Here is a 24,669-nt window from a genome sequence, read left to right as displayed (position 1 = left end):
GTCTGTGTGTGTGTGCACACGTGTATGTGTGTGAGAGAGAGCATGCGTGCATGTGTGTGTGTGTGTGTGTGTGTGTGTGAGTGTACATGCGCGCATTTGTGGGACAGTACCATACCTTAGGTACTGTTCACCTCTTTTGGAGACAGGGTGTCACACTAGCCTGAAGCTTGCCAATAGGCTAGGATGGCTGGCCAGCAAGACCTGGGATATACCTATCTCTGCCTCCATGGCACAGAGATTTTATTTTTGTTGTTGTTGTTTACTGAGACAGGGTTTCTCTGTGGTTTTGGAGTCTGTCCTGGAACTAGCTCTTGTAGACCAGGCTGGTCTCGAACTCACAGAGATCCGCCTGCCTCTGCCTCCCAAGTTCTGGGATTAAAGGCGTGCGCCACCACTGCCCGGCCCAAGCACAGAGATTTTACAAGCATGTGCCAGCACTAGGCTGGCCGGCCGGTAAGACCCAGAATGCAACTATTTCTCCCTCCATCATGGGGAGATTTTACAAGCTTATGCCAGCACACTCAATGTGGGGATTGGGACTTGAACGTGGATCCTCACACTTGCATGGGTAACTTTATCAACCAAGCATCTTTCTAACCCTGTACCCACCGAGAGTCTCTCCAAATTCCAGTGAGGTGCTTTCAATGGGCTTCAAGTAGGCTAGCTTTACAAACAATTATGAAACACATTGTCAGAGTTTTAAAATTCTAATATATCTTATATTAGCAACCTGTTTTAATTTTTCACTCAGCGCAGCTGGTGCATATCCTTTTAGAGCAGGGACATTGCCGTGTGTTGTCCTCTTCCTTGCAGGTGTTTACAACGCTGGAGATCACGAAGTCCTCAGGGCTGGAGATTACTCAGAAAGGCTGCTGAGGCTAGCACTGCTGTTGTTGGGTTTCCTTGTCACACTCTCACTCTGTGCCCATGTTCCAGGATTTCTCCTGGCACAGAGATGAGAAGGTGGCGGAGGACCAGCAACAGCAGCATCTGTAGTCTTTGCTGACGGCATGCAGCAGCCAGGCTGCATCCTTGACGCCTTGGTTCGGAACCCATGGAGGTGAGCTAAGGCCGACTCGTGCCAGTCAGACTTGACTTCCCCCCACGAGGCCTTGAACAGCACAGTGAGCCCACCCCTTTTTTCCCCCACGAGGCCTAGGATGGCACAGTGAGCCCATCCCTTTTCCCAGTCGCCAGTGTTTGACTCTCGCTTTGTTTCCATGATGATATTGTATTTTTCAGTGTGGACTTGTGAAGTGTTTATCTTATTATTCTATATCAATAAAAATTGGGAGTCAGATATCGGGGTAAGAACCTGAATGTTCAGAGAAGCTACAGAGAAGCCTCCAGTGACCTCCTCTCTTCTGTTCCTCAACCTGAAAGGGCTGAGATCCCCTCTCATCCCTGCCTTACTACTTCCTCAGCTCTCCAAGACCTCTATGGTTAATTTTAGTTAGCTAGTGACTACCTCCACCCTCTGACTTAATGTAAACTGTATTGTCAGAATGAGATCAAAATATCACACAACATTTCCCCCTTTTTGTCTAAATAAAAGAGAAGGTTTAACTAACATAACAAAACTATGTAGAATAAGTACAATAATTATATACAAATATATATAGGTAAGAATTACATTAACAATATCTAGTCCCTTTGTATTTGGCAAATTCAAAGAAAATACTCCATTATCTATCCTCTCTTAGTGAGTCCAAAGTTTTGCACCTAACTCACTTTCTATCCTAACCTGCATTAACAACCTATCTCTCAACCTTATACCTTACATCTTTTTTGTGAATTTCTTTTCTGAATTTGGTAACAAGGAAAACTGTAAAAAATTAACTATCTAGTCTTCACCTCCCATCAGAGACCTGAGGAGGATATAATATTATCTGAGTAAACAAGAAGTGCAGAGCAAACAACTTCCAAAACTAAGTAATGACAGAAACAGTTGGCTTGTCTGGACAGTCACCCAAGGTTCCTCTGTATCATTGGGACATCCATCTTTGCTCTACAGGCCTATAATACCTGGCAGAATTTTCTGTGAAGCAGGAATCTTGAAGGACTTCCCACCTTGTCTTAGCAAAGCTCAGCAGTCATTTTATTTTGTGTCCTGCTTGTTAAATTTTGGACAGCATACTGCCAGCAGTTGAGGCAAGGACAGTTTCTTGTCCAGTGACTAACTTTTGCCAGAAAGAAATCAAACTCCATATGGAGTTTCTTCCATGCCCATTATCATCTCTGAAGTAGTTTGTTACTTCCAGGAGCAGATGTCTCATTATCATAAAAAGCCTTATAATATCAAAACATCTTAAATTCCATATTCTGTAGATCTCTGAAGTGTTTGAAGGCCACTTGTCTATCAAAATATATCTGTTTGACCTTAAAAACATACCTAATATAACTACAAGTTTGATTGTAATAGGTGTCTGACTACTAACCTGCATTTCTCTATTATCCTTAATAGTTTGTAATGACTAGAAATTTAAATTATATTGTTAAATGAGCTGCATAGGTACAATATCTTAAACAAGAGTAGAAATGTAGGTACATTATTTTATAACAAAATAACCTTAAATTTGCATCATATATAAAAATATCTTAAACAAGAGTAGAAAATATATGCAGTATAAGAAAAATAACCTCAAATTTATGTCAATATACAGAAATTAATACCAATGTGAACTATTTAAGACTAGTAGTTGTTCTTTTGGTTTAAAGTAGATTCAGTAATCTACACTTTTATCCTATCATTGCTATACCCCCCATTTCTTTTCAGAACAAGATCCCTGAATCTTATCTTCTTTGTTCAGCTTTTTTTCTGACCATTCATTACCAATAACAACTTGTAACCAGCCCCCCTAAATGGTGGCAAATATCCATAACGCACTGAATGACCCAAAACCACTCACATCACCCCTTGGAGTGGTGGGAATCATAGTCTTAAAATTACTTTCTGTTTGGGGGTAACAGGCTCTTTAGAGGACCCTGAGAAAATTGGGATAATTGTCAAGTGCTGGGAGAGGTAGCTGTATCATTTATTGTCCAATTTCTGTGTAATGGGAAAGTACAGGGCTTATCCCAGGTCCTGGCTAGAGTAAGTTTGTGAGACTAGACTTTCTCAGCCAACCATCTTGAAATTGTCCTGAACAGTTTGTAGGTCAAAGCCGATCTTTGAGTGGTGTTTGTCAGCATAATGGTATTACCACAATCCAGGTGGAATAGTCACTGTAGGGTTCCATCCTCCTTTTAGAGACTTCAGAAATCACTGTTAGTAATGGTCATGGTTCACTGCAGAAAGCTTAAACATTTTAAATGGCATATGCAGTGGATCTCGAAGAGATTAGAGGACCACAACTTTTAAAGTATATCTAGAGTACAAAAGCTTAATTCCTAGTTACCTGATAAAGACTCAAAACCGAAATCATATACAGGAAACTAGTTTAAGGCTTTTTCTAGAATTAGTTAGTACTCTATATGAGCATTAATATATGACAGAAAGTTTAATTATATATATATATATAAATTTTATAAAATTTGAAATAATATTTATATCTTAAGAAAAGTTGTATAGAGCCAAAATCAAAACAAGGAATTGAGATTAGTAGCAGTAGAATAGTTTTTTATTTTGGTTTTTCTTCTATCCCATATCAGGTGGCTCTTCTGATATGAGACAGAGATTTTGCATTTTCCTTTAACAATCATGGTTGGAATTAGAGGAGAGAACCATGCTCCAACCCCAAAGGCAACTTTAATTTTTAATTGAGTTGGGACTACAAAAAGATTATTTTAATCGTATGTCTGTAGAGAATAGCAGAAACAAACGTTTGGAAATATTTATGAAATTTTATTCTATTGGAAATGTGGTATACCATCAGGCCAATTTATTCCTTTTCTTGGGACGTTTTCTCTGGATGATTTGTCTTTTTTCTTCAGATGTCTCATTTGTCCAATGGTCTTCGAACTCCTTAGTTGATGCCTTCATTCTCCTGAAAAGACAGAAACAAAACCCTGCCCTATCCCTAACTTTGCGGAGTTTCCTTTTTGGCAGATTATACCTGATTAAATGAAAGGCCTTTGTTAGTCTTATATGTTATTTTAGATTGAAATGTCATGCTGTTTGATGAACTATCACCTCTTCTCAAGAGGTCTCTCCTGTTCAAATCTAATCTTTATCAATTTTGATGGTATCCATAGCTTTTCTTCTCCTGTGGAAACACAAATAAAACTTTCTCCAGCATAACACATTTCGTGGTTTCCATTCTGAGGTCAACACATCTTTGAAATACACAGGCTGATTTAATTCAGTTGTTTTTTCTCTTATTCAATGTCTCTCTGCAGCTGTCATTCCTTTATCATTAGCATCTTAAAAATTTAAAGTTAATAAAGCCCTGTGTAGTCTATCTCAGGGTGTCTTTATTATCCTTTTTGTTTATTAAGTGTATCTTTTAGAGTGTGATTAGATATTTCTATAAGTGTATGGTATTTAGGATTGTGTGGTATACCTGTAATATGCTTTATGTTGTAATATGCAAAAAAAACTGTTTAATTTTATTAGAGACATATCCTGGACCACTGTCAGTTTTAATTTGTACAGGTAGCCCCATGGAGGCCATAACTTCTAATAAATGTGTAATTATAGAATCAGCCTTTTTAGAACTCAAAGCAGTTGCCCCTTGAAATCATGAATTTGTATCTACAGTGTGGTGTGCATATTTTTAAACTTTGAAAACACATCCATTTGCCAAATTTCATTTCTTTGTGTACCTCTTGGGTTACTTCCTGAAAGTAGTGGAGTTTGGTTATACAAAGAACAAGTTGGGCATGTCCTTATAATTTTCTTGGATTGTTGCCAAGTGATGGAAAAATTTTTTTTTTCAAACTCTTGCTATTAACATGATTTTTCTTTTGAAATTCTGAGGCTTCTACCACATTTCCTACCGACAGCTGAACAATTTCATCATTGCCTTGTGTTAGAGGGTCTGGTAGACCTGTATGGGATTTGATGTGTGATATATACCAAGGGATGATTTCTACTTCTGATTATTTCTTGTAATTGAATAAATAACAAAGTTAATTCTGAATATGTGGTTGTTGAAGATTCTTTACCATTCCGTAGGCTGCCATTTTATCTTGTGGATGGTGTCTTTTGCTTTACAGAAGTTTTTCAGTTTTAGGAGGACCCCATTTATTAATTGTTGATTTCACTGTCTGTGCTGCTGGTATTCAGGAAGTGGTCTTCTGTGCCAATGCATTTAAGGCTGCTTCCCACTTTCTCTTCTATGAGGTTCAGTGTTGCTGGATTTATGTTGAGGTCTTTGATCCATTTGGACTTGAGTTTTGTGCATGAGGAATGATATCAATATATTTATGTTCTTTTGCATGTTGACATCCAGTTATGCCAGCACCATTTGTTGAATGTGCTTTGTAACATGAGGGGGGCCAGCTTGTTGTGGTTTTTCTGTCCTGCCCGGTACCCCACAACTGTTTAGCCCCAAAGAAAATAGGTCTCCATAAATTATAAGCTGATTAGCCCATTAACTCTAGCCTCTCACTGGCTAACTCTCACATCTTGATTAACCCATTTTTCTGATCTGTTAGCCATGTGGCTCAGTACCTTTTTCAGTGGGGCAGATCACATCCTGCTGCTTTGGTGGTCTAGGCAGGAGAGGGGGGAATAAACTTTATCCTTCCGAGAATTCTCCTGTTCTCATTACATCATTTCTACTTCCTGTCTGGTTTTCCTGCCTATATTTCCTGCCTGGCCAATCAGTGTTTATTTATAACATGATTGACAGAATACAGACAATTCTCCTGCACCAGTGCTTTCTTTTTTTCTATTGTATAATTTTAGCTTCTCAGGGTCTTCAATTTTATCCCATTGCTCCACCTGTCTGTTTTTGTGCCAATACCAAGCTGTTTTCAATACTGTAGCTCTATAGTAGAGTTTAAAGTCAGGGATGGTGATACCTCCAGAAGTTCATTTATTGTAGAAGATAATTTTGGCTATTCTGGGCTTTTTGTTTTTCCATATAAAGTAGAGTATTGTTCTTTCAAGGTTTGTATGAAGAATTGTGCTGGGATATTGATGGGGATTCCACTGAATCTGTAGATTGCTTTTGGTAGGACTGCCATTTTTTCTATGTTGATCCTACCTATCTAAGAGTATGGGAGATCTTTCCATTTTTGATATCTTCTTTAATTTTTTTCTTCAAAGACTTAAAGTTCTTGTCATATAGGTCTTTCACTTCTTTGGTTAGAGTTACCCCACAATATTTTATGTTGTTTGTGGCTATTGTGAAGGGTGATGTTTTTCTGATTTCTTTCTCAACCTGTTTATCATTTGTATGTAGGAGAGCTACTGATGATTTTTGAGTAAATCTTGTATCCTGCCAAGTTACTGAAGATGTTTACATTACTGAAGGTGTTTATCAGCTATAGGAGTTCCCTGGTAGAGTTTTGAGGGTCACTTATATATACTATCATATCATCTCTGAAAAGTGAGAGTTTGATTTCTTCCTTTCCAATTTGTATCCCCTTAATCCCCTTTTGTTGTCTTATTGCTCTAGCAAGAACTTTGAGTTCTATATTGAATAGGTATGGGGAGAGTGGACAGCCTTCCTTCTAGTACTTTCTGTAGGGCTGAATTTGTGGATAGGTATTGTTTAAATCTGGTTTTCTCTGGTTTTTCAATCATTGTCTATGGTGATTGATAGCTTTGTTGGATATAGTAGTCTGGGCTGGCATCTGTGGCCTCTTAGTGTCTGCAGAATGTCTACCCAGGAACTTCTGGCTCTCATTGTTTCCATTGAGAAGTCAGATGTAATTCTGATAGGTCTGACTTTATATGTTACTTGACCTTTTTTCCCCCTTTGCAGATATTAGTAGTCTTTCTTTATTCTGTATGTATAGTGTTTTGATTACATTATGTACTAAGCGAGCATTCTTCTTCTTCTTCTTCTTCTTCTTCTTCTTCTTCTTCTTCTTCTTCTTCTTCTTCTTCTTCTTCTTCTTCTTCTTCTTCTTCTTCCTCCTCCTCCTCCTCCTCCTCCTCCTCCTCCTCCTCCTCCTCCTCCTCCTCCTCCTCCTCCTCCTCCTCCTCCTCTTCTTCTTCTTCTTCTTCTTCTTCTTCTTCTTCTTCTTCTTCTTCTTCTTCTTCTTCTTCTGTCTATGTGGTATTCTGTAAGCTTCTTGTACCTTCATAGGCATGTCCTTCTTTTGGTTGAGAAAGATTTCTTCTATGATTTTGTTGAATATATTTTATGTGCCTTTGAGCTGGATTTCTTTTTCTTCTATTCCTATTATTCTTAGGTTTGTTCTTTTCATGGTGTCCCAGATTTCCTGGATATTTTATGTTAAGAATTTTTTGGATTTAACATTTTCTTTGACCAATGAATCTATTTTCTCTATCATATCTTCAACACCGGAGACTCTCTCTTCCATCTCTTGTTTTCTGTTGGTTATGTGCTTGCATCTGTAGTTCCTGATCATTTATCCATTTTTCCATTTCTAGAATTCCCAACTCCTGGGATCACCGTTGTGTGAGCTCTGTGTCTCTTTTAGACAGCCTCAATCTTGTGTAGCCCAGGGTGGCCTTGAACTCACAGAGATCCATCTGTCTCTGTCTCCTAATTCCTAGGATTAATGGTGTGTGCTACTACTCCCTGGCCTGTATGACTGACTAGTATGGTTGCTTTGCCCTCAGATATTCAGGCAAGCTTTATTTATTAAAACACAAATAATATACCACTAAATTTCTATTGTTAAAAAGATTTTATTACATTCTGTGTGATCTAATTTCAACTTGTTACACATGGTTTTGTCATGTTGTGTCTAATGATAGGGTAGTAAATGAACAGGTAACCTTGAGAATTTCACTTGAATTATATGGCAGCATCGAGGCTAGGACGGGGCTGTGTCTCGAAGAACATAAATAAAACAGAGCACTTATACCTAGAAATTCTGACCACAGAACCATACTAAATGGCTCAAAATGTCTAGTGACAGTCAACTAGACATTTGAGCATTTGTATGGTTCTGTGGTCAGAATTTCTAGGTATAAGTGCTCTGTTTTATTTATGTTTTTGAGACAAGGTCTGCTGTGTAGCTCAGGCTGTCCTTGAACTTCTGATCTTCTTTCCTTAGCCTGAATGCTGAGGTTACAATTGTCCAGCAGGAGTGAAGTAAGGATGAGAGCCCACAGAAACTAACACAAGGTCCATTAACCAGTTGCTTTTTATTGGAGAGAAAAAACTCCTAAGGAAGGAGAACAGCAGGGAGTTGGCCTCTCTGTGAGTGGTGGCAGTACCTTGGGAAGTGGAGATACTGTGTCTCCTACTGGACATTGTGGGGCAGGGAACTGAACCAACTTTAAGGGAAGTAGTGATATTTGGGTGGAGAGAAGAGAAGGAAAGGATTTCTAGACTAAGAGGCAGTATGATCTCACCATTTTGGGGTAGACAGAGATTCCTTTTCTACAGAAATCATGATCCATTAAAAAATATTTTACTAAAATTTTAAAAGCATCTATTTTGTTTTGTTTTTGAGGCAGGGTCTGGGAACTCAAAATCCTCCTGCCTTAGCCTCCCAAATGCTGGGATTGCAGGCATGCACCACCAGGAAGGCACTCCTTACTCTTTACAAGTTCACCATCTCAGGCATTGTGAACTGACTAACAGCACATTTTGCTGTAAGCCAATCATACTTTAGAGTGGAATTTTAACCAATATTCCAAATACTGGACTGAACCACTGACTACATGACAGGCCTGACCAGGTAAGAAGATGTGTGTAGCTAGGAGGGAAGTCTGTTCCAGCTGCTGTGTCTGAGAACTGGCCAGATGGGAGGGAGGAAAGAAGGGCAGGTGTGTGGGAGGAGGGGGCAAGGTGTGATGCTCAGGTCTGTACTGAGGGGTCTGACTGTCCTGACTCAAAACTCCTGCTTACCAGTGTCATGTACTGGCGGTCTTTGTGTGTCTTTGTCTTGCATCTAGAAGGGCCCATGTGGGAATTAGATGCTGGGTCTGTTGGCTGTTCTCTCGCTTATTGGAAGCACCTGCTGTTGGCTCCTATGGGTTATGCCAGGTCACTCATACCCAAGGCCACCAGGATCATTTCTCCTAATTCAAAGGTGGTACATGGTTGTTGCCCTTTGGGACGATGAGTTCAGAATGCTTACCGAATGTGGGCAGTGTTAACTTTATTGTTGCTTTCTCCAGAGGAGATTTAATCTGGGAGCATGCACTGACGTTTCTACAGCTGCTTGCTAGGTGATGTATGTCTCCGTCCAGTCACTCCGACCAGTCAGGGAGACCATGCAGCCAGGGGTGTGAGAGTGAAGGTACTGGGTGAGGTAAACACACTGACCAGTGCCCAGATGGTTGTCTTTTTGATCTGCGTCATGTGTATGGGTATCTTGCTTCACATATCCTGTGTACTGCATGCATGCCTGGCACCTGCAGAGGCCAGAAGAGGGCGTTACAGATGATTGGGAGCCACCATGGAGCTACTGTGAACAGACTCTGCTCTGCAAGAGCAGCCAGTGCTCTTAATCACGGAACCATCTCTCCATCTCCCAATTGTCTTCTTAAAGTGTGACTCTTTCTTCAGCATGTCTGCTTTGAGTGGCTAGTGACCAAGAATGACGAAATCAAAACTTTCTGGACGGGGCGCCAGCCTCCGCCCAGCTGCAAACGGCACTCCGTGGAGGCCCAGACCCCTCTGCTCCCCATGGGCAGCTGCCAGGCAGGACACAACCTGCATCTCTGTCTGGCTCATCACCCACCTTTGGTCTGTGCCACTTTGATCCTGCTGCTCCTTGGCCTCTCTGGTCTGGGCCTTGGTGGCTTCCTCCTCACCCATACATCTGGTCTGCGTAGCCCTGACATTCCCCAGGATTGGGTTTCCTTCTTGAGGTCTTTTGGCCAGCTGAGCCTGTGCCCTGTGAATGGGACAGTCACAGGGAAGTGGCGAGGGCCTCACGTCGTCGGCTTATGTATTACTTTGAACTTCAGAGATGGTCCAGATAGAAACAAAACCCAAACATTCCAAGCCAAGATCCATGGTAGTCAGGATTGAAAGGGTCCTTTGCAGGAGAGTCTATCCTCGTCACAGCCAGAGTGGCCTCAGGAAGAACTCCAGAGGCCTGCTTCTATTTCAGTGCTATTCCAGAGATCCTGCCCTCTGGCCGACCACCTATATCCTGCTCAGAGGAGGGAGCTGGAAATGCTGCCCTGAGCCCAGTGGAGGGTGAATAGTGGCAGGGTCTGGAGCCACGAACGCCTCCCGCTCACCAAGCTCCTTTCTGTGGCACCAGACTGCTGGTATAGAAATAGGAGTGGAGGGCCGCTTCCCGCCACCTGGCTAGCTTTACCCGAAATAACAACACACAAATTGTATTCTTTTAAACACTGCTTTGCCCGTTAGCTCTAGCCTCTTACTGGCTAACTCTCACATCTTGATTAACCCATTTCTAATGAGTGTATCACCACGAGGTGGTGTCTTACCGGGAATATTCTTAACCTGCATCATCTCGGAGAGGAGAGCTATGGCGACTGCCCTCACTGCCTTCTTCCCAGCATCCTGTTCTGTTTACTCCGCCTACCTAATTTTCTGTCCTATTAAAGGGCCAAGGCAGTTTCTTTATTTAACCAATGAAATCAACACAAAACAGAAGACTCTCCCATATCATTCTGGTCCAGGGCTTGGTCCTGCTTCTCTTCTGTGGTTTGCTCTGCTGTGTTGCTGCTATGTGCTTCCATCTGCGCCCAGACTTCCACTGGTCTCGAACATGGCTTTGAGGGCACCGGCCTGCCCCTCCCTCTGTTCTCAGGTAAAGATCAAATTCTTGGGCCTACTTCTGAGCTTAGGAGACCTATTACAAAAAAAAGAAGATCTGGAATGTGGGAAAATAAATGGCTTTTTGACCAAAAAAAAAAAAACCCAAAAAGCCCCAAAACAAAAAAACCAAATAACTTTCTGGAGGTGGCCTTTCCACCATGTAAAAGACTTCTTTGTAGTTGAACTTGGCTCATCTCTTCAGAAGCAAAAGCAGTTGAAGCCAATGATGACTTTAAAAGATGGTGATCAAGGGACTAATTAAACTCCACAGCTGAGCTGGACAGGTAGTAGTGATGTCAGCTACCTTTTCTTGCAATGGTCACCATGCTCGCTTCTCCCAGGAGCCTCATCCCCATTGCTCTGGCTGCCCTCATCTCTCCTAGAACTAGGTGAAGGCCTTGCACCTCTTTATACAGCTTTCTGGGACCCGTGTTTTCCTGTATGACTTCCATTGCCCATTTGTAGAGTAAGTGAAAAGAGCAATCAGCCAGTTTATCTGGAGCTCCACCCATCTCTTCTGGGTGGACCTATTGCCTTGGCTGTTACCATTCTGCAGAGGTCTGTGTTCACCTTCATTTCTGAAGGATAGGGACTCCAGCTTATGCTTCCTGTCAGCACTGTAAGGATCAAGTTCTCTGGTCATCTTATCCATCACTATGTGGCTGTATTATGCCACCTTGTTGATTTTCTCCTGTGTTTGCCTTTCTCCATTGCTTTTTATCTACCCTTGAGACAGTTTGGGCTGTTACAGTTGGGCTCCCTCTTGCCTGGAAGGGAAGGGCCTTGTCCCAGGGTCCCCAGTGGCTACCTGAATCCAGAGATGGGACCAGATTTTGTCCCGTGCACACACAGATGCCCTTTCCATCTTATGCAAGCTTCTACTTTACCACGGCTGAGCAGTTGGTGTGATCACAAGCCTCTCCAACTTCTGCTCCTCCTCCACAGTTCTGCAGAGTGAGGATTCTCACAGGACACCACAGCAATCCCGGCATATGACACTTTTCTTCCCTTATTGATAACTTCTACATCTCTCTGGAAAATGCCGCTCTGAGGCAAGTGTGACTCTCCAGGGTCACTGCTTCTGGACAATAGTAAGACAGGGTCGTTTGAGAACAGGCACGGTGACCCCTCAGCAGCGCATCTGATGAATGGGAAGGTAGAATCTACTGGGGATATCCTGTGGGAAGGGAGGAGCCACATCACAGGTGGGAAGGAGCAGGGTAGTGGGAGTTGCCCTTACACAGCCGCTGGGAGCGTGATTTGAACCAATGAACTGTGTATCTCTGGTCTTCTAGTTAATATTTTCAGACTGCAGTTGGGGAGTAACTGAAACCCGGGCAACTCAACACGGGAATCATGGTGGATGTTTCTTTGTTCTCCTCCTTCCTGCACTTTACTGGGCTTCTTGGATCAGTCTCACACCAGTTTGGGAAAATTCGCAGTCATTACTTTCTCAAATATTTCTTCATATGATTTCTCCTTGTAGACTTTCAGCCTTAGATGCCTTGAACTTACTGTTCCACGTATCCCATTTACTTCTGTTTCCACATCTCACCCCAGGGAGCCCTGTCTCTTTCCCCTGCCATATCCCACCTGCACCTAAACCCCTTGCATAGATTTCTGTGTTGTATCTGTGGCTTTGGGTTTTCACTGGTAGAACTGCCGTGGTTCTTTTTTTATATTTCCATCTTTCTGCTCAGGTTCCCCATCTATTCTCATATAGCATCCACCCTTTCTCTCAGGCCATCTGGCGTGTTTATAATTTAAAGGCCTCCATCTATTTCCCAGAGCTGGGCTGTCCCCGCCTGACTTTTATTGAATTTTACTCTCAATGAGTTACATTTTCTTGTGTCTTTGTACACTTCCTAAGTCCGTGTGCAGGTGTGATGCTTGGCTGTGTTCAGAAGACAATGCTCATATTCTCCTGTCTGCACACAAATGTGTGGGTGGCTCAGTCCATCCTGATACAGTCAGGCAGAGATGTGCCCACTGAGTTTCTGGTTAGAGCCACCATTCCTGCCCTCCATATTTTGTGGGTACAATAGAACTTAGGGTCTGGGGAACCCTAGTGACCTCTGTGCTGCCAGCTGAACCCTGCTTTCCGATGACAGAGCTCTCCATGCCTCGTGGTGATTACTGAATTGGTTTTCCTCCCCAGTCCTGCCTCTGATATTGTAGGGCCTGGTAGCCTTTTCCCCCCAGCTACATGGCCTGAGCCATCATTGGGTCACTCCAGGGCATTTTGCAAAAGCCCAGGGCGCCTTGGGAGGATGTCACTCACCTCTGCCCCCGCCCTTTCATAGCCTTTCTGTGCCAGAATGGATACGAGTGCTCCATGCCCCTACAGCCAAGGCCTGGCCTCCAGCTGGTAGATGCAGCCATCAGGGTGGGATTGCATTCTGAGGGTTCCTAGTGAATAGATGATTAATCCACAGATGGATCGAGAATTGATGGCATCACTGAGAGATGGTGGAGCCAGGAAGGTCGTTGTGTGCTTTGGAAGGACGCATCTTGTCCCTGCTTCCTCTCCTTTTTTCCTCTCCCCGCTTCCACCTCTTTTTCCTGTCCACATCTCCACTGTCTGCCATTGTATAAGTTGTTTTGTTCTGCCACATGCTCCCGGACATGGAGTTCTGTCTCAGTCATATTGATCCAGAGGCAGTAGAGCCCAGTGAAGAGGAGCTGAGAGACCCTCGGAGCCAATTAAATTCTAAAATACACCTTCCCCTGCGAAGTTGCTTTTCTCTGATGGAAAGTTGGCTACACTCCACCCTACCCCAGAGCTCTGGATAGTGTGACTGGCCTCTCCCTCTTACCTTTGGTGGCTCTGCTGCCTTCCACCACTTTGCCTGCATGAAAGCAGCTTTTGGGTCTCTTCTAGAAGGTTCCTCACTTTGCAGAATGCATTTGAGTTAGGTTTGCCCTTGATAGTGACCTTGGCTCTCTCAAACACTCACTCCTGGAGCATAAGTAGAGTTCCTGCCTCTGGAGTAGAATTGGTGACCTCTCCAGACTTTTTCTGTTTGACAAACATTCCACAGAATGTGTCCTGATTTACATAAACTACTTACTGTGTGGGACAGCAAAGCCTTGGAGCTGTAACTTGCCAACTGCCTGTCAATAGCACTTTACTTCTCTGGGGCCCATGTCCCTTTCTAAGGAGTAACCAGAGGACACCCTTTGTAACACCTGATTCTGTGTTACCCCCTGGGTACAGTTCGCACCCCACTGTACCATATGTGAGCCGGGCAAGGGCCTGGAGATGGAAAGAACAGACAAAGAGACCTGGGTCATCTGAAAGGAGGTCAGCCGAATGCCGTTTATTCAACCTTGGGGAAATCCTTATACCTCGCTGCTGCATAAGGATTTCCACTCAGGCAGGTGGGAAATTGCCATACCCAAGATGGAGTCAACAATGCCCTACAGCTAATCACCAGCCGGGGCAGAGGGAGCACAAAAACAAACATAATGTTTTAGCTGGCTGACCAGAAACTGTCCTCAAGATGAACCCCAGGAGCAGGGGTAGACCTGGGCCCTACAACCCTTGGCGATCGTTTCTGGACCCAAGCTATCTCACCCAGTAAAGGGGTGTGGAATTTATATTTTCATGGTAAAAGAAAGAGTAGGCCACACTAGTCTATAGTTAAATTTTAATTGGATTTATTTTTTGTGTGTTCTAATTGCATTTGTTTATTTATTGTGGGAGCCAGTTATACCCTTCCACTGTGTGGATTCTGGGGATTGAACTCTGGTTCCATGTGACCCTCCAGCTCCACCCTCTGCCCTCCTGCTGCTCTGTGCCCAAGGAGATAATCTCTAGAGCGTCACTGTCGAGACCTGGCTTCGGCTTCCCATGACAACCAGGAACTCCTTGGTATTGGAATGGCTTGTGATAAACAATGAAAGTCAGGAGAAAATCTCCATGAATGATGAAGGACAAGGGGAGGCTCTGGGAAGTGCCATGAAGCAGGGCTTTCTACTGTCCCAACTGACATCTGAAGATAACCAGACCCCAATGGCTAAGGAGGGAGTGTGTCTGGGTCTTACGCAGCTGATGAGGCCATGAGCAGAGTCTGCCTCCATCTTCCTGCTCCCAAGGCCTTGTGTGGGCTGGTCCCCTCTCACTAGGCACTCACCCTCATGGGCCATTCATCTTTCCTAGATAGGAAGATGTCAGCTTTGTAAGCTCAGGTCTCTGGCCTCCATCTTTGGAGGCCTTGCTCCTGTGCCCACCAAACCTTAACCCCTCCCCTGAGAAGTGTCAAGGCAGCCCGCCAAACCTTGACCCCTCAGTCTATTTAATCTCCCCCAGAGAGTCTCTTCATGCCCCCCCCCCTGTGGTCGCATTGGTGGCTTCCCGGTCTCCCCCCCCCCAAGGGGGGCCACCCGAGTGCACAGGAATCCCATTAAACCTGGATATCCTTTAATCCGGCTTGTTGTGATTTGGCTTGATTGGGAGTTTTGCATCGGCAGAGAGCTCGCATTAGGAAATATTTCAGCATACTTATTTTAAAGACTAGATGTTTTAAAAATGAACAGTTGTCATAGTGAACCAGTTCCTCCATCTTCCAGCAGCACAGTCAGGCAACACGTGTGAGTTTCCTCTTAACACACCCACAGGCCCATGATTACATTTTTAAAGTCCTTGGGTGCCTCAAGGGACACTCCCTACCTTTCCTGTAGCCTTGGATATGGTGGAAGGGGGCGATAATTATCCCAGATATCTAGGCAGAGCCCCAATTCACAGCCAGTTTAGAAGACTGTAAAGTTAAAGACTGGGCAGGACGAACAGCGTTCTGCTGTGCATGCTCATGAAGGATGCAGACCCACTGTGTCAGAAGCTCCTGCCTCTGTGCCAGGAGGAACATGCCAGAGAAGTGAGGGCAAGCCTGCTTACCCAGACACCACTCCAGCACAGAAGAACCTAGGGGAGTTCAGGACCTAGGACTTTTCGGCTGCCCCATTGTCTGATGGTAAGGATGTCAAGCGGCTGACAGCCACCCAAAATGATGTCTTGACGGAGGAGCTTGGACACCTGAGTTTATCCACACCTCCTGTTGTTCCTGCTTTGTACCACATGGTGGCACCAGAGATCAGGGTATGCGCTGTAGGAAACCTAGGGTCTGCAAGAGGCTTGGGGAATGTGGCTTCCAAAATAGACGTAGTAAATCTTCATGGAGTTTTTACAGTCTCTAGACTTAGCTCATGTCCTCCTCAAGGAGGCCTGGACTCACTGTGCCTCACTTCCTGTGATTTTCCCGACACTGCCCTTGGGGGAGGTGTGTCTCCCTCATTCATTCATTTGCCCAGCCCAGGATTTCCAGCAGCTCCAGGTACTTCAGTAAATTTTTTTCTCCTGTAATCTGTGTTTTTCTAAAGATCATGCACACAACCAAACACAAGTGGGAAGTACAGCCTATGCTGGCGACCTGACAAGTACAGCCTTGAACACGATTTTCTAGGTCAGTGGTCGCACAGCGAGGCAGCTGTGGATCCCATAACCTCCCTCTTCAGATGCCTCACTGTGGCAGCCTAAGGAGGATAGAATCATGTTATTCCAGTTTACGAATGAGCAGGAAGAGAGAGGCGAGTCACTTTGTCAAGACTACAGAGATAATTAATGCCCAAATTTGAGGCATTAGTGCCGAGTTCACAGAGTGGGTGGAGTCTTAGAGGCGTGGTCAGCTGCTGCCCGCTTAGCACCCCTTAGTAGCAACTACTACTACAATGACTTAGTAGTTATTTATTAGTTATTTAATAGTTAGCTAGTGTTGCCTTGGGATTGAGGCGATCTTTCTTTCTGTCTCCAGCAGGTGGCGACAAAGCATAGAGCTATGCGTGCTCCTGCCCTTGTGTAATGTTTGGTTTGCCTTAAGATGTAACAGGCACTTTTGTCGCGGGAGATGCCCCTTTCCTGGACCCAAATAGAAGTTGCAAATGGGAGAGAGTGCTAGCGCGTATCTGCCAAAAAAGAACCTCTTCAGTCAGTTCCGGAACAGCTGATCACATATCAGTGGCTCTGGATATTAGGGTGGATCAGACGCAGTTACTTCCCCAGCCTCTGAGGGAAGAAGTGACTTGAAGAAAGTTACTAGTTGCAGCGCCCAACAAGTTTGCGCACGCACACATGTGTTTCCAGTAGCTGGTGCTGGAATAAGCTCATTTGATTGACTGGCCTGGGCAGAGGATCCAGGCAGAGTACAGTAACCGTCAGCAGTCGCCCCATCCCAACTCTTTTTTTTTTTCAAATTTATTAAGCTATATATTTTTCTCTGCTTTCCTCCATTCCTTCCCCCTTTCCCTTTTACCCTCTTGTGATATCCATGCTCCCAATTTACTCAGGAGATCTTGTCTTTTTCTACTTCCCATGTATATTAGATCTATGTATGGCTCTCATTGTTGTCTAGGTTCTCTGGGATTGTGAATTGTAGGCTGGTTTTTCTTTGCTTTATGTCTAAAAGCCACTTCTGAGTGAGTACATATTATATTTATCTTTCTGGGTCTGATGTTTTCTAGATCCGTCTGTTTGGCCACACATTTCAAGATGTCATTATTTTTTCCATTGTGTAGTACTCCATTGTGTAAATGTACCACTTCTTATTTATTCATTTTTTTTTGGTTGAGGGGCATTTAGGTTGTTTTCAGGTTCTGGCTATGACAAATAATGCTGCTATGAACATAGTTGAGCACATGTTCTTGTGGTATGATTGAGCATCCTTTAGGTATATACCCAAAAGTGGTATTGCTGGGTCTTGAGGAAGTATGTTTCCTAATTTTCTGAGAAATCGCAGTACTGATATCCAAAGAGACTGTACCAGTTTGCACTCCCACCAGCAATAGAGGAGTGTAAGATGGAATATCAGAGTTGTTTTTATTTGCATTTCTCTGAAGGCTAAGGATGTTGAACATTTCCTTAAGTGTCTTCCAGTCATTTGAGATTCCTCTGTTAAGAGTTCTCTGTTTAGGTATGACCCTATTATTTTTGTTGTTGTTGTTGGATTATTTGTTCTTTTGATGAGCAATTTCTTGAGTTCTTTGTATATTTTGGAGATCTGCCCTCTGTCCGATGTAGGGTTGGTGAAGATCTTTTCCCATTCTGTACATTCCTGGACTCTTTTATGGATTTACAAAAACCCAACGCCAGAAGGCAGAGCTTACAGTAAGAACTTAACCATAACAGTGTTTTTAACAACTCAAAGTCCAGTGCCACAGAGAGAGGGGCCTGCCTCTCTCACCCACCCCAGTTCACTCGTTCACCCCAACCTGAGAGTTTGTCTCCTATGCGGAGTGAGGGGGACACTCACCCAGACCCCACGCTGCTCCAGAGCCCCACGGAGGGAGCCCCACATTATTAGACTGGGGTGGAGAGCTGGGGGGGGTGCTCTTCGCAGGACAGCGGTGGCTGCAGTGGGTTTGCATACTGCCCGTGCCTCTATGCAGAGGCTACCACTACAGCGAATCCCTGGCACCCATCGCACCGATGGATGGTCTTGGGGCGCCTAATGCTACTCCCAGAGGGACTCCACTCAGCGGGGACCAGTGAGGACCAGCTTAGCCACATGCTCAGCTTGGGTGGGTCCACCTCCGGATTTGGTGAGATCTTGCGCACCGCCAGGTTGGAGGAGGCTAAGCTGGGGATGATGTCAGCTTCTCCCAGGGAAGCCGAAGGCCATAAGCACAGTAGGTTCAGCAGGATCACCAACCCAGGAACACAGCCGCCCCCCAGAGAGCTCAGCTCCTGGCAGAAACTCTGCGGCCGGCGTGAGGAGACAGCCCCTTTGCACACATGACTCTTCGCCACCGAAGCAGGGATATTCCATGACAAAAGTATAACCCACCTTAGAGCCTGGCACGGCTCCCTTCCAGCAAACCTCTCAGACCCTCTTCTCAACCCAGGAGGACAGTGCTCTTAATAATCAGAACCAAATCGGAAGACCAGAGATAGACAATGGATGTTCAGAGCCACCTGGAAGAGATGCTGTCTAGCCACCACCAACGAGAAGCAAGACAGTCCGACTTTGGGGTCGCTGGGGTGGAAGCGGAGAACCCCCGGGTCTTCACCTGGCGTTTTAGGAGTGGGTCAGGCAGCATCCTTACTAGAAAGTGGAAGGCTCGGGATGCTGCTCATGCTGCATTGTGCAGTGTCTCCCCTTGTACTTAGAAGGTGACTTGTGTGCAGCACGGTTTGGGGAACCTGGGGGCCTTTAGCCGTGGACAGAGGTGCTTGTGCCAATAGGCCCTGGCCAGGACTGACACTTTTACATTGCTCCTCCCTCCATAAGCCTATTGCTGCTTCAGAGAGAACCAGACCTCAGGAGTGAGGTGAGGGTGTGTGAGAGACAAGAAGGTCTGTGGAGACGATAGGAGATTCCAGCCTGGAATGGACATGCAACGTCCATTATATATGCCGTCCATTCTATATGCTGTCCATAATATATGTCATCCACCATATATGTCATCCACCATATATGTCATCCACCATATATGCTGTCCACTATATATGTTGTCCGTTATATGTATATATATATATACCATCCATTACATATATTGTGCATTATATATATCATCTTTTACTTTCTTGATAATGACCTCTGGAGCACAAAAGTTATTTTTTTGTTTTATTGTACAAGTTTGTGTTTGTGTGTGTGCTTCAGACCTAAGAATCCTTTGTCAAGGTGAATGTCATGAGTGTTCACTAGTGAGTTTTCTTTTAAGAGATTTATGTGTGCTGGATGGTGGTGGCACATGTCTTTAATCCCAGCACATGGAAGTCAGAGGCAGGTGAATCTCTGAGTTCAAGGCTAATCTGGTCTACAAGAGCTAGTTCCAGGACAGGCTCCAAAGCTACAGGGAAATCCTCTCCCAATTTTTTTTTATTAAGTGGTTGATCAATTTAATCCTGTGTGTGACATTAAGCCAGAGTTAAACAATTCTTTGCCTTTCAGATACAGGTGACCCAGCATCATTGTGGGTTTTTGTTTGTTTCTAAAGTTTTTAATTTAATTTTTAAATCTTATGTGTATGACTGCTTTACCTGCAAGTATGTCTGTGTGCCACCTGTGTGCAGTGTCTTTAGAGGCCAGAAGAGGTTGCTGTATCACCCTGGAACTGGAGTTACAGACGTTGTGACTGCTACGTAGATGTTGGGTCCTCTGCAAGAACAGCCATTGCTCTTAAGGGCCAAGTTATCCCTCAGCTCCATTTTTTTTACTTTCGAAAGAGAGTAATCTTTTCTTTAATTTGTATTTTTTTAGTGCATTTGCTCTCCATTTTGCTTATTTCAACTTTGAGTCCTGGCTGTTTATCTTTCCTTCCTTCCTTTCTACTTTTCCCATTCCCCCAGTTGCAGAGCTAGTTGCTAAGAGTCTTTCTCTCTTTCCTCTCTGTCTCTCTCACACATTTATGAGCTTCCTCATTAGTACTGATCTCTTCATATTCCTGTGTTTTGGTATTTTGTTTTCATTTTCACTTTTCTCTTGGAATTTTAGCTTCTCTTTTGATTCTTTCTTGACTCTGGTTCTTCCTTTGGGTTCACTAGTCCTTTCTTTTGTCTCTAGGTCCAATGCAGGGCAGCACACTGCACTCCAGTGTTTTCTGTCCTATAGCAGCATCTCAACCTTCCCTTATTTTTTTAGTATCTTGACAGTAGTGGGTGGGGTGTGTGTGTGTGTACTATTAGATGTCTTCAAAGAACAAGCAGAAGTGAAGTCATAACAAGGATCATGCAACATCCACATGTCATTTCTGTGACCATCTTCCATCATTTGGTCAAGGTTGTCTTTGCCTGGTTCATTCTCCACGGTTTCATTTTCTCCCTCTTCCTGCTTTATTCTTTGGCAGTAAATCACTGTGCCTGCCCACCATTAAAAACGGAAGGTACAAGCTTCCAAGCATCACCTCCCTGAAGGTGTGCCTTATGCACAGCAATTGAATTCTTTCTGGGGAATATTCTTCTCCCTCTCACTGACTGTGTGCAGTCATTCAGCCTGTCCACATGGAGTGACGTGTTCAGTTTGCACCTCCCTGTCCAGCCTGCTGCTGAGCCTAACTTGTTATAGAGTCAGTTTCCAGGGTTGGCTCTTCAGCGATCTCTCTTCTTCACTCCAAGTCCTTTGTTGAGCATCTGTGTTGTTGGGGGAGGGCACTCCTTTTCTGGTAAAAGACAGCCAAGTTCCTTTCTTTCTATCCCGTCATGTCCTTGAATCGACCAGTTCTGCAAGGAACCAGGATCCTTTCACTAGCATTTAAATTTTGTTTGTGTGTGTATATGAATTCTGTGTACTTACATGCTTGTATGAATGTACATATGCTTTTACATACATGGGTAAGTGCGTACAGGTACATGTAGAAGCTGGAAATGGACATTAACTGTCTTCCTCTATCACCCCTACCTTATTTAGTCAAGCATTTATTCTCTCTCTCTCTCTCTCTCTCTCTCTCTCTCTCTCTCTCTCTCTCTCTCTGTGTGTGTGTGTCTGTGTGTGTGTATGTGTGTGTGCGTGTGTGCGTGTGTATGTGAGGGCATGTCTGTGGAGGTCAGAGGTTAAGCTCAGGTGTCAATTCTTACCTTTTACCGTCTGTGAGACAGATCTCTTTGCTTTTCTCTGCTGTGCACTTCAGGCTACTTGGTCCGAGAGACTCTCAGGATTCTCCTTTCTCGGCTTCTCCCCTTGCCAAGGAGCACGCAGAACAGGTTCTACTGTGCCTGGCACTCAAGCTCAGGGCCTCATGCCTGCCCCGCAGGTGCTTTACCCACCAAACCATCTTCCCAGCCTACTCTCAGAGGAAAAGCCCACACCGAACCTGGGCCTCATCAATTTGGTTAGGCTGGATGGTCAGTGAGTCTAGGGTCCTACCTGTCTCTGCCCCTTGGGTGCTGGGATTACAAGAACTCACATCCTGCTTGGCTTTTACATAGTCATTGAAGATCAAATTCTGTCCTCATGCCTGTGTGGCAAGTGCTCTCATCCCCTCCCCCCACACCTCCCCACCACTTCTGCCTTTTATATGGTTTCAGATGCCTAGTGTTTTTTGCTTTTAAATGGTCATTCTATACCAATTAAGAATCCCTGGCTTTGCGCTTTCTCAGCCCCTGGCAAACACCACTGCATTTTTCTGTCTTGAGACATTACAGGACTCTCAGTTCTACCCTCTACGTGCAGATTTACAGAACGCTTGTCATTTTGTGGCTGACACTTCACCTGACGTTGGTCAGGTGCTGTTACTATGAACAAACAAGTATCTGAGACTCTGAATCAATTACTTTGTATAATTATTAGAACTTTTCATGGATAATATGCTAGTTTATGGCAATGTTTACATATTTAATTAAGCAAAATTCAAAGTGTTGAGGTGATTGACTTATTAAAAAGTGCTATATACTTTAGCTTATTGATAAGTGCACAGGTTACCCTAAGCTGCTAAAGTCTCGCAGGTTTCCCTATTGACATCAAGCAGAAATGCTCAGAAAGAATTTTACTAAAATATCTAGAGGTGTTGGTCATCCACATTTCAAAGGAAGCTGCTTTAACAAAGTGTGAGTCATATGTTAATTTATCCGGAAACACATGAGCACTAGGCCAGGATTTACCATCCACCCGGCAGCTATCATGTTGGCTCCTTAAGTGAACCCACTTTTGCCTCAATAATTAAACATTTACTATTCCCCCGTACAAAGGATTTCAAAAAGGTAGTAATTCGGTTTTCAGTACAAATTAACAGCAAAGGACTGATGGTGGCGTAGCTATTGGAGACCAGCATCCGAACACTGTGGTGGATCGGGGGGCTGCTGTGCATCAGTCTGGAGGCAGACATGATGCAGTCCAAACAGTACAGCAGCACAAAGAAGCTCAGGAGCAGCAGAATGGTCCGGGTGGCCCTTAGCTCTGGAGATGCTTTTGGAGAGAGACTGGTGCTGTGGAGATGCCGAGACAGCTTCTTGTGCTTGCACAGGAGAGTCAGCATGTACCCGCTGGAGAGGGCCATGAGACCTATAAAGGACACGTCCCGAAATATCCTCATCACGGTAAACAGGTGCCTGCTGATATGGCTCATGGGTAAAATAACGCAGGATTCGGTGACAAATAAGAGCCCATGTGAGGTGTTGTTGTAGTCGGCAACAGAGGAGAACCAGAAGTGAGCACTCCAGGACATGTAGAAGACCCACAGCACGACAAGGAGACTCAGCTTGTGCTGTGGGGATTTATGTTTGAACTTCGCCAAACAGGAGCTTCTGGGGCTGAGGGTGACAGCTTGAAGGATGCTTAGCAGGCAGGTAGCACAAAGAGAGAGGCCCCTCAAAAACCTGTGCAAGTGGACAAGAGATCGACACGTGATGTCATTCCATGTATTCTGAGGTGCGAAAGTGTCCGCAGCTGTGAATCCCATGATTGTTAGCATCCCAAGGTGAATGAGGGCCAAGAGACCAATGAAAAGGTCAGTGGTCCGGGGCCTGTGTTCAAGAAGAAACTCGAGAATATGGAAGAGAAGGAGGATGCTGTTGAATGAAATCCCAAAGCCTAATTCAGAGAAAAAGTGTGTTTTGTATGTTAACAACTCCATGGTGTGTGTTGATTCTTCTCATTGTATGGGACATGGAGCTAGAGTAAGTATCTGAGGAAGAAACCAAGAGAAAGTTTTCATCACAAACGATAGCAGCATCATTGGTACCCAACACTATTGCCATTAAGAAAACCGATAAACCCAGCCCAGTACCCCCCCTCAGTACTCAAGTCTCCCTGCAGCCCAATGCTTCATCATTTTCAGTCATGGCTGGAGTATGGGCACATTGATGGGCTCCCTTCTTGCCTAAAGTTCCTTGACATTAAAACAATCACATATTATAGAAATGCTTCTTACTATTGCCTTGTTTAGAGATTTTCAGGGACATTGTGATCCATGATTTTGGTCTTTGTCATCCTGCCAGGTATACTTTTACTAAAAGTATACTTCTTAGTAAAAGTAAAAGCTTTTACAGAAGCATCATGGAACGTTTTCTTGTTTAGTTTCTGTTGCTGAGATTTAATACCCTATCCAAAACAGCATAGGGGAGGAAAGGGTTCATTTGGCTTATATTTTCAGGTTAGAGTCCATCATTAAGGAGAAGTGAAGTTAGGAACCCAAAATAGCTAGTAAGGTCACATCTGCAGTCAAAGGCGGGGAGATGGGGCTGGAGAGATGATTCAGAGGTTAAGAGCACTTGCTGCTCTTGCAGTGCAGTTCAGTTCCCAGCCCCTAAGTCCAGTAGCTCACAACCATCTGAAGCTCCATCTCCAGGAAGTCTGATGCCCTTTTCTGGCCTCTGTGGTACCTGCACTCATGTGCATATAATGCCTACACCTATATACTTTAAAAATTAAAGTAAGCAAATTTTAATTTATATCAGAAATTTTGATGAAGATGTTTGATGAAATATTTCCTATAAAATACATGTTGGGGCTGGAAAGATGGCCCCGTGGCTAAGAGCCCTGGCTGTTTTTGCAGAAGACTGGGTTTTGCAGAGACAATTGTCTGTAACTCAGTCCCAGGGAATCTGATGCCCCCTCTGGCTTCTATGGGCACTGCATGCATGTAGCACACAGAGATAAAAGCCAGTAAACCGTTCAAAATAAGTTTAAAAAAATTTTTAAAAACAAGTTTATATGCCCTCTTCTGCCCTTGGTGGGTACTTCATACACAGGTTCCACTGACATACACGCAGGCAAAGCACCCACACACTTAAAATAAATAAATTCAAAACAATTCAAGATACATGTTTATGTTCTTATAACAGATTTTTTTTTTGGTTTTATTGAGACAAGGTTTCTCTGTAGCTTTTGGAGCCTGTCCTGGAATT

At 44.1% G+C, this 24,669-nt stretch overlaps 2 protein-coding genes and 1 pseudogene across 2 annotated transcripts in view; 2 read left to right on the top strand and 1 right to left on the bottom strand.

Moving 5' to 3' along the window:
• Positions 1-4,949, top strand: part of Txnrd3 (thioredoxin reductase 3) — a 39,489-nt gene extending 34,540 nt beyond the window's left edge. The window contains exon 16 of the mRNA XM_075983528.1: positions 814-4,949. Within this exon, the coding sequence (XP_075839643.1) occupies positions 814-876 (63 nt within the window). The 3' untranslated portion in view covers positions 877-4,949. The remainder of the gene's footprint in view (positions 1-813) is intronic.
• A 4,716-nt stretch (positions 4,950-9,665) lies between these two features.
• LOC142855535 (insulin-like growth factor-binding protein 3 receptor) lies at positions 9,666-10,883 on the top strand (annotated as a pseudogene).
• Positions 10,884-18,267: 7,384 nt separating this feature from the next.
• On the bottom strand, positions 18,268-23,418 carry LOC142855334 (vomeronasal type-1 receptor 90-like). The gene is given in 3 exon segments (XM_075981866.1): positions 18,268-18,585; positions 22,509-23,375; positions 23,377-23,418. Coding segments are annotated over 3 exon segments (1,227 nt in total).
• Positions 23,419-24,669: the final 1,251 nt, after the last annotated feature.

Source organism: Microtus pennsylvanicus, chromosome 8 (genome assembly GCF_037038515.1).
Source record: "Microtus pennsylvanicus isolate mMicPen1 chromosome 8, mMicPen1.hap1, whole genome shotgun sequence".
NCBI classification, from domain to species: domain Eukaryota; kingdom Metazoa; phylum Chordata; class Mammalia; order Rodentia; family Cricetidae; genus Microtus; species Microtus pennsylvanicus.
This window is presented reverse-complemented; position numbering and strand designations above follow the sequence as displayed.